The sequence below is a fragment of the Arachis stenosperma genome, chromosome 3, assembly GCF_014773155.1.
Source record: "Arachis stenosperma cultivar V10309 chromosome 3, arast.V10309.gnm1.PFL2, whole genome shotgun sequence".
Taxonomy (NCBI): Eukaryota; Viridiplantae; Streptophyta; class Magnoliopsida; order Fabales; family Fabaceae; genus Arachis; species Arachis stenosperma.
In genome coordinates, this window is record NC_080379.1 from 134,360,724 (window position 1) to 134,371,553 (window position 10,830).

The 10,830-nt window shown below is 41.6% G+C and overlaps 1 protein-coding gene across 1 annotated transcript; it reads left to right on the plus strand.

Annotated features, from left to right (window-relative positions):
- The first annotated feature begins 284 nt into the window (after positions 1-284).
- LOC130966717 (uncharacterized) lies at positions 285-1,301 on the plus strand. The gene has a single exon (XM_057891538.1). The coding sequence runs from the start codon at positions 285-287 to the stop codon at positions 1,299-1,301; it is 1,017 nt and encodes a 338-aa protein (XP_057747521.1).
- Positions 1,302-10,830: the final 9,529 nt, after the last annotated feature.

Sequence of the window (10,830 nt, forward strand, 5' to 3'; positions counted from 1 at the left end):
AAGCAAAGAAAGTAAGATGGGAAGATTGCAAAATGATCACTACAAGTGATCAAGAGGATGAAGACAAGCAAAGCAAACTCTCCTAACAGCCTGAAGACAACTCAACAGAGGAGGATGATAGAGATCACCAAGAACCAAAAATCTCACAACAAGAGTTGCTTAAGCTCTATGCAGTATTTCCCCAACTACTCAATAGTGCTGTGGGGAAGAGAATATACTCCAGGTTCCTAGACTTGTTTGCATCTCCGCATTTGAACATACCATTCATCAAGGCCATCCAACAAATGCATGTGTTCTTCAAGTATATAAAGGAACTTCTTCCCAGAAAAAGTTCAATCAAAGGAGGCCAGACTATAGTGTTAAACAAGGAATGTAGTGCCCTTATTCAACCTGAGCTGCCTACAAAAAGAAGAGACCCAGGGAGTTTTCACATCCCCTGTGCCATAGGAGAAACAGTGTTCGATAGAGCACTCTGTGATTTGGGGGCAAGCATCAACTTACTGCCATTATCCTTGGTAAAGAGGCTGCAGATCAATGAGATAATGCCCACAGATGTGGTCATCAGACTGGCTGACAAGACTCAAAAGCAAGCAATAGGAGTGGTGGAAAATGTTTTGCTAAAGGTTGGGAAATACTTTCTCCCAACAGACTTTGTCATCCTGGACATGGAAGAGAGTCACACACACCTAATCATATTGGGAAAACCCTTCCTAGCTACGGCCAGAGCACTCATAGATGTGGAGAAAGGGGAGCTAATATTGAGAATCCATGATGAACGGCTCAGCTTTAATGTCTTCAAACTCTCACAAGAAGCAGATCAAGAGCACAAGGAACCAAGCAAAGATCATAATGTGATGCTAAAGGAGGAAGCAAGCACTAAAGCACACCCAACCTATCTGGAGACCCCTTTGGTTGATAAACAAGGGAAACAGCAACTACCACAGCTCAAGGAAAAGTTAGAGGAACCTAAACCTCTAGAGGCATGTGAAGACAACATCACAACTACCTTAGGAAAAGAAGTCATCAAGAGCAAGGCAATATCAAAGGACACGAGGAAGAAGGTACCAAGGAAGTGGAGGAACAAAAAGATCCCTACGGAAGACTTCTCTCCAGGAGATAGAGTGATCTCAGCTTACTTCCCAGATATTCCCCCTAATCTCCCCACTGTACCATCTCAGTTACCGAAAGTCTTCACAATCAATAGAGTTCTCTCCCTGGAACATGTAGAGATCATTGACACAACTAATGGATACAAGTCCACAGCGAGAGGGGAGGACCTCAAGCATTACCAACCACCCTGATGAGGGAGAAACGTCAAGCTAGTGACGCTAAAGAAGTGCTTCATGGGAGGCAACCCATGTTTTATATTTAGAAGATAGTGAATAAGTCAACATTTATGAATTCCAACCCAAACTTGACAAAAACTTGGTGAAAACCTTCTGGTGCAGCATATAGTGAGGAACAAGTTTGGTGTTCAAAACAAACCAAGATGTATGCTAGTCTTGGGAGCTTTGAACAAAAACTTTTCATCACAGTGCTCCAAACTAAGTTTGGTGTCACCCATGGTGCCACCAAAATGCATATAAGGACCCACCAATAGTTAGTTAGTTAGTTGGAATTCATAAATAAACAATCTAATTTTTTTTCTTAGCCGAAAAGTTTCAATTGTCTTTGGTTTGATATTATTCTCACCTTTCTTATTTTGTCTTTATACGGAAAAGAAAAGGAGCATTGATGGGGATTGATTGGACAATTAAATGGGGGAGGTTCGACCACTTCATGAAGAGAACTACACACTTATCTCAAGAAGGAACGCATGGGAAAACGTTGCCATGCAACATTGAAGAAAGGAGACCCTTGAAGACCGAACCATTCACTCTCATTAAGTGATGATCCTTGTCCTTCCTTCCTGAACAACCCCAACCGTCCATCAAGCAACCATTCTTGCAATCCACACCTTCCGTTCTCTCATGATCTCCCTATATAAGGGAACCTTAGCGCAGCTTCACTCCTCATATTCAAATCCCCACTCTCCACACTTCATACTTTTGGCGTGCTAAACCCCTTCATCACAAATTTTCCTAGCCAACCCAGTCTTCACCTATCCGTATCCTCAAATCACCTCAAAACTGCAACTCAAATTCATGGCATCATCAAGCTCAAAGAGGCAAAAGAGGAAGGAACCCATGGAGAGTGTTCCATTCGATGAGAAGAGATTCAAAACTGCCTTTCATGAACGTGAATTTGAGCGGATAAGGGCCAGAAAGATATTGCCAGAATTAATCTTCCAAATCAATGCAAATGAGTCACCACAGATTCGGGAGAAAATCGAAGAGAGAGGGTGGCAATTGCTCACAAGTCCAGAGGGGAAGATTAATGAAAACCTCATCAAAGAATTCTATGCAAATGTGGTGAGAGAAGACAAGACCAAGGCCCCAACCTTCAAAAGCTACGTGAGAGGAAAGGAGGTGGACTTCAACCCAAATGCCATAACAAGAGCTCTTCACCTGAAATCACCTCATTTTGATGAGGCCAGCTATCAGGAAAGGATAAGTAAAAGCCCTGACAATGATGAGCTCACAGAGATAGTGACAGACATCTGTGTTATAGCAGCTGATTGGGAGAGGTACGCAGATGGGAGAGCCAAGTTCATCAAGAGGGGAGACCTTAGCCCTGAAGCCAAGGGGTGGTTTGAACTCGTAAGAAGGTCCATTCTACCAGCTGCAAATAATTCAAAGGTAAACATCAATCGAGCTACTATGGTGCATTGCTTAGTACAGGATGGGGAGATCAATGTGCATGAACTCATCGCTGAGGGGATTCAAGATTCAGCTGAGAAGGCTGATTCAGGTGCCAGGCTCTGGTACCCTAGCACCATTCTCAGGTTGTGCAACAAGGCCAAGGTAGTATTTGAGGACAGTAATCCAGACTGGGTGAACCCAGGGAGGCCAGTTACCCTCGAGCGATTGGTCTATACCACACCTGCTCAGCAACTAAGAAGGCCACATATAGGAAAGCAAAAAGCCAAGGAAGGAACTCATCAAGAGGAATATCATCAGGAAGAATATCAACAAGAAGAGCATCATGACCCAGCCAACTTAAATATGACTCACCTTCTAAGAGCCATTGAAGATTTGGGAATGAGACATATGGAGGGACAAGAGCAAATACTTCACATTCAGTCCAACTGGATGAAACAACAAGAAGAGTGGCAGAAACAACACATTGAGTGAGATAGGGTATCATATAAATACTCAGGCCAGGCTCGGATACCTAGTAGGACAGCTGCCTATATTGCACCCAAGAATCACAAGGTATGAAGAAGTGAAGGATGAATTAGCACGAGAAGAGAGACAAAGGATGGAAGAGAGTCATGAATCAGTGAGGAAGGCACTTGAGGATTGGAAGCAAGCAAGATTGGCGCGGATGCGAGGAAATGCAAGAGGACACAAGGAGGACAAGCAAGGAAAAGAGCATGGACGGCCACAAGAGTAAAAGGTGGTGGAGTTCCTTCTTTACTCCATCTTTATCTATGCTTTAAATAAGGAAGATCTTGTATGGAATAGAACATGCTTCCATGTTAGTTTGAACCTTTTCAATTCTGCATTTTAAGTTTTATTGCTTAGGTCTATGATTTCTGGTTTAAGTGTCACTGCATCATATCTTTACTTATTGTATGCTTGTCTTTAAAATCAAATGAAGAAGAGAATGTTTATGTTTCAAAAGACCAGAGTGGAGTTCATAATATGGAGTAATTTTCTGAATCTTTGGTGTGATCATAAGTCAGCTAAGTTGGTTCAACCATGAGGTGGGAAGACAACTATCTGTCCTGAGTACTTTGCTTTGAATATACCCATGAGACTAAGTAAATAGCAAGATCCTAATAAGAGAAAGGGAAAGAACACTTAAAGTGAAAAACAAAAGTAAAAAAGTAAGCAATAAGGCTAGGCACCAATGGTTTTAATCTTGAGGCATGTGTCTGTGGTGTTCCTGTGTGAGGGATTTACTTGGATGAATAAGCTCTTAGGGGTGCCTTATCACTTGGTAACTTGGGTTAACTAACTCGGGATTATCAGCTGAAAGTCCACTATCAAGAGTAACCCTCACTACAGAGCATTTAGTAACCCAAAGAAGTGCTGGACACCAAGGTCTAAAGAAAGAAAATAAATAAACCATATGCCTGTGGTGTGTATGTATGGGGGAGAGACTTGAGGAAGTAAGTCCGTAGGGGTGTTTCAACACCTAGCACCTTGAACCAACTGGTTCGGGAGTGTTGGCTGAAAGCATATTTTAAAGAGTTGCCCCCTTACAGAGCACTTAGCTTGAAGAACACAAATAAGCCCTGAAATGACAATAAAAGGATCAATAAAAGTATCATGGAATGTAAGCAAAGCCATTGTTTTAGGACAGGATAAAGGTCTGAAAGCCAGTAATGGAATGAACCTAAGTTGCTATGCATGAAACCACCATAAAATCAGTGACATGACTTCCACAAGAATGACTCATTTCTCTTGGCATTTCATTCATCATTCTCTTGCTCCAGTACTTGCTTAGGGACAAGCAAGCTTTAAGTTTGGTGTTGTGATGCCAGGGCATCTTGGCCAGTTTCACTGACCTTTTCTTTACTATTTTTAGGGTAGTTTCATGCATTTCCTTAGGAAATAAGCTAGTTTTGGGTGGATATTCACTTATACCTTGATTCAAGCATACATTGTGCATTTTACATGATTTCATGAGGATTTTGCATGAGTTTAGTGACAAATTGTATGTTGCATTACCCATGACTTGGACTAGAACTTTGATGCACTCTATTGCTTGATCTTAGGACCAAGGGAAGCAAGGAAGAACCACTTAGCAGTCATGTTAATCTAATTAACGTGACCAATAACGTGGAATGGGAGGTAACTTGCAAAGTTAATGAGAAAAGTGATTGCCAATAACGCTCTCGAAGCCATCATTGCCCACGTTAAGAGTCATGTTAATTAAGTTAACGTGAACTCTAACGAGAAGAAGGGACTTTGAGCCAACGTTAGTGACACTTAATATTATCACTAACGTTGGCCAATGATCATAAGTGGCCACGTTAGAGTCCACGTTAACATAGTTAACGTGGCCTCTAACGTTAAAAGGAGGAAGGAAGCCAATGTTAGTGACACTCAACATTGTCACTAACGTTGGACTAAGGTGAAATGTACCACGTTAACTCCCACGTTAACCACGTAAGAGGCAAAGGAGGTCGACAACATTAGTGACACCCAACATTGTCACTAACGTTGGAAGCACCCACAAAACCCCCAAGGAGCCACGTTAACTTAGTTAACGTGGAAGCTAACGTTGATGAGTGAATGATGAACCAACGTTAGTGACACTCAACATTGTCACTAACGTTGGGGATGGCTAAGAATGGCCACGTTAGAAGCCACGTTAACCTAGTTAACGTGGACTCTAACGTGAGACATAGGGGTACATTGGAACATTAGTGACAATGTTAAGTGTCACTAACGTTCTCAAAAGTTGGCAAGGCCACGTTAGAAGCCACGTTAACCTAGTTAACGTGGACTCTAATGTGAGACATAGGGGCACACTAGAACGTTAGTGACAATGTTGAGTGTCATTAACGTTCTCGAAGGTTGGCAAGGCCACGTTAGAAGCCACGTTAACTAGGTTAACGTGGGCTCTAACATGAGGCAAAGGGGTACATTGGAACGTTAGTGATGAGCGGATAATTTATACGCTTTTTGGCATTGTTTTTAGTATGTTTTTAGTATCTTTTAGTTAGTTTTTATTATATTTTTATTAGTTTTTAGTTAAAATTCACTTTTCTGGACTTTACTATGAGTTTGTGTGTTTTTCTGTGATTTCAGGTATTTTCTGGCTGAAATTGAAGGTTCTGAGCAAAAATCTGATCCAGAGACTGAAAAGGACTTCAGATGCTGTTGGATTCTGACCTCCCTGCACTCGAAGTGGATTTTCTGGAGCTACAGAAGCCCAATTGGCGCGCTCTCAACGGCATTGGAAAGTAGACATCCTGGGCTTTCCAGCAATATATAATAGTCCATACTTTGCCCAAGATTTGATGGCCCAACCCGGCGTTGCAAATCAGCATCAGAAATTCCAGCGTTAAACGCCGGAACTGGCATAAAACTTGGAGTTAAACGCCCAAACTGGCATGAAAGCTGGCGTTTAACTCCAGAAAAGGTCTCTACACGAAATTACTTCATTGCTCAGCCCAAGCACACACCAAGTGGGCCCGAAAGTGGATTTTTCTGTCATTTACTCATTTCTGTAAACCTTAGGATACTAGTTTACTATTTATAGGATCTTTTGACATTGTATCCGGACCTTATGACCTCATAACATTTTTTTACACGTTTCTTGTGTACCTTCCATGGCATGAGTCTCTAAACCCCATGGTTGGGGGTGAGGAGCTCTTCTGTGTCTTGATGGATTAATGCAATTACTACTGTTTCTTATTCAATCATGCTTGCTTCCATTCTAAGATATCACTTGCTCCTAACCCGGATGAATGTGATGATCCGTGACACTCATCATCATTCTCAACTATGAACATGTGCCTGACAACCACCTCTGTTCTACCTTAGATTAAGTAGATATCTCTTGGATTCTTTAATCGGAATCTTCGTGGTATAAGCTAGAACTGATGGCGGCATTCAAGAGAGTCCGGAAGGTCTAAACCTTGTCCGTGGTATTCTGAGTAGGACTCAATGATTGAATGACTGTGACGTGCTTCAAACTCCTGAAGGCGGGGCGTTAGTGACAGACGCAAAAGAATCACTGGATTCTATTCCGGCCTGATTGAGAACCGACAGATGATTAGCCTATGCTGTGACAGAGCATCAGGGACGTATTTTCACTGAGAGGATGGGAGGTAGCCATTGACAACGGTGAAACCCTACATACAGCTTGCCATGGAAGGAGCCTTGCGTGTTTGATGAAGATGACAGTAGGAAAGCAGAGATTCGGAAGATGGAGCATCTCCAAAGCCTCAGCCTATTCTCCATTACTCCAAAACAAGTACCTTTTTCATGTTCTTTTGCTTTTTACCATCAATCCTGATAACTTCCGATATCCTGACTAAGATCTACAAGGTAACCATAGCTTGCTTCAAGCCGACAATCTCCGTGGGATCGACCCTTGCTCACACAAGGTATTACTTGGACGACCCAGTGCACTTGCTGGTTAGTTGTGCGGGATTGCAAAAGTGTTATTGCAATTTCGTGCACCAAGTTTTTGGCGCCGTTGCCGGGGATTGTTCGAGTTTGGACAACTGACGGCTTATCTTGTTGCTTAGATTAGGACTGTTTTATTTTTGTTGGTTTAGAGTCTTTTAGTTGAAGTCTAGTTTCATATTTTAAGTTTGGTGTCCATTGCATGCTTTTGTTTTCTTTTTCTTCTAGTTTTTCGAAATTGCATGTTCTTAGTCCCTTTTTGATTCATAAAAATTCTAAGTTTGGTGTCCTCTTTGTGTTTTTCCTTTAAAATTTTCGAAAATTAGTGTTTGATTTTCTAAAAATTTTAAGTTTGGTGTCTTTTTGTTGTTTTTCTCTTTCCTTTTTTTTAAAAAATCAAATCTTTTTCATAAAAATTTTTCAATCGTATCTTTTTAATTGCTGTTTTCAAAATCTTTTTAATTAACTAATTGATTCAGTTCTCAATTTGCTTTGATCTTATTTTTCTTTTTGATTTTCGAATTTTTTTGTTTTATTTTCCTTTTGTTTTATTTTATTTTTATTTTTTTCGGTTATTTAAAAAAAAAAAACAAAATTTATCTCTTTGCAATCATTATCATTTCCCTTTTGTCCATTATGGACTCAAGTGGAATTAATCAGTCCAAGAGGACTCTGGGGTCATATGCTAACCCCATTACAGCTGCATATGGGAGTAGCATCTGTATACCTCCCATCAAAGCAAGCAGCTTTGAGCTAAACCCTCAACTCATTATCATAGTGCAGCAAAATTGCCAGTATTCCGGTCTTCCACAGGAAGAACCTACTGAGTTTCTGGCACAGTTCTTACAAATTGCTGACACAGTACATGATAAAGAGGTAGATCAGGATGTCTACAGACTATTACTGTTTCCATTTGCTGTAAAAGATCAAGCTAAAAGATGGTTGAATAACCAACCTACAGCAAGCATAAAGACATGGAAACAGTTATCAGACAAATTCCTGAATCATTTCTACCCTCCAAAGAGGATGACACAGCTAAGGCTGGACATCCAAGGCTTTAAACAAGAGGATAATGAATCCCTTTATAATGCCTGGGAGAGGTATAGAGGTATGCTTAGAAAATGCCCCTCTGAAATGTTTTCAGAATGGGTACAGTTAGACATCTTCTACTATGGGCTCACAGAAAAAGCTCAGATGTCTTTAGACCACTCAGCTGGTGGATCTATACACATGAGGAAGACAATTGAAGAAGCTCAAGAGCTTATAGACACTGTTGCTAGAAACCAATACTTATATTCTAGCAATGAGTTCGTTCCAAAAGAGGAGGTCATGGCATTAGTCACTGATCCTAATCCTCAAGAACAGATGAATGAGCTTAATCAACAATTGCTCCTGATGACAGAACAGTTAGCAGAATTTAAAGAAATGCTCCATGATACTAAAGTTGCTAACAAGAACATAGAAATGCAGTTGAATCAAGCAAAACAGCAAATATCTAAACAGATAACAGAAGGATGTCAGGCAGTTCAACTAAGGAGTGGGAAAACACTGAACACCACTGCTCAAAGGAGCAAGAAGCCAAACAAAGAACAATTGACAGAGGATAACCAAACCACTGTTCAAAATCCCTCTGAGGGCAATAAGAGCCCAGAGAGGAATATTATTGGCGTTCAAACGCCAGAAAGGGAAGGAAAGTTGGCGTTAAACGCCCATTCCTTGCCCAGTTCTGGCGTTCAAACGCCAGAAAAGGGGGAGAAGTTGGCGTTTAACGCCCAATCTTCACCCATTCCTGGCGTTCAAACGCCCAAGGAAGATCAGGCACCTGAGAGTGCTGATAATTATCCCTCTAACAAGGCGTCTTCAACCACTTCTGTAAGGAATAAACCTGCAGCATCTAAGGTTGAGGAATATCAAGCCAAGATGCCTTATCCTCAGAAACTCCGCAAAGCGGAACAGGATAAGCAATTTGCCCGCTTTGCAGACTATCTAAGGACTCTTGAAATAAAGATTCCGTTTGCAGAGGCACTTGAGCAAATACCTTCTTATGCTAAGTTCATGAAAGAGATCTTAAGTCATAAGAAGGATTGGAGAGAAACTGAAAAAGTGTTTCTCACTGAAGAATGCAGTGCAGTCATACTAAAAAGCTTACCAGAAAAGCTTCAAGATCCTGGAAGCTTTATAATACCATGCACATTAGAAGGCGCTTGCACCAAGACAACCCTATGTGATCTTGGAGCAAGCATCAATCTAATACCTGCATCCACTATCAGAAAGCTTGGGTTGGCTGGAGAAGTCAAACCAACCAGGATATGCCTCCAACTTGCTTATGGCTCCATTAAACACCCATCAGGCATAATAGAGGACATGATTGTCAAGGTTGGGCCATTTGCCTTTCCCACTGACTTTGTGGTGCTGGAAATGAAGGAGGACAAAAGTGCAACTCTCATTCTAGGAAGACCATTCCTAGCAACTGGACGAACTCTCATTGATGTACAAAAAGGAGAAGTAACCCTGAGAGTCAATGAGGATGAGTTCAAGTTGAATGCTGTGAAAGCAATGCAGCATCCAGACACACCAGATGACTGCATGGGCGCTGACATTATTGACTCTCTGGTAGAAGAGATCAATATGACTGAAAGCCTAGAATCAGAGCTTGAGGACATCTTCAAAGATGCTCAACCTGATCAATAGGAACTAGAGGAAGTAAAGGAATTTTCGAAAATTCCTCAGGAGGAGGATAAACCTCCCAAACCTGAACTCAAACCTCTACCACCATCTCTGAAATATGCATTTCTAGGAGAGGGTGACACTTTTCCAGTGATTATAAGCTCTGCTTTAGATCCACAGGAAGAGGAAGCACTGATTCAAGTGCTAAGGACGCACAAGACAGCTCTTGGGTGGTCCATAAGTGATCTTAAAGGCATTAGCCCAGCTAGATGCATGCACAAGATCCTATTGGAGGATAATGCCAAACCAGTGGTCCAACCACAGAGGCGGCTAAATCCAGCCATGAAGGAGGTGGTGCAGAAAGAGGTCACTAAATTACTAGAGGCTAGGATTATTTATCCTATTTCTGATAGCCCCTGGGTGAGCCCTGTCCAAGTTGTTCCCAAAAAGGGAGGCATGACAGTGGTTCATAATGAAAAAAATGAACTGGTTCCTACAAGGACAGTCACAGGGTGGCGTATGTGTATTGACTACAGAAGGCTCAATACAGCCACCAGAAAGGATCATTTTCCTTTACCATTCATAGACCAAATGCTAGAAAGACTAGCTGGTCATGACTATTACTGCTTTTTGGATGGCTATTCAGGCTACAACCAAATTGCAGTAGATCCCCAAGACCAAGAGAAAACAGCATTTACCTGCCCTTCTGGCGTGTTTGCCTATAGGAGAATGCCTTTTGGTCTGTGCAATGCACCTGCAACCTTTCAGAGGTGCATGCTCTCTATCTTCTCAGACATGGTAGAGAAATTTCTGGAAGTCTTCATGGATGACTTTTCAGTATATGGAGACTCATTCAGCTCCTGTCTTAACCACCTATCACTTGTCCTGAAAAAATGCCAAGAGACTAACCTGGTTTTAAACTGGGAGAAATGTCACTTTATGGTGACTGAAGGAATTGTCCTTGGGCACAAAA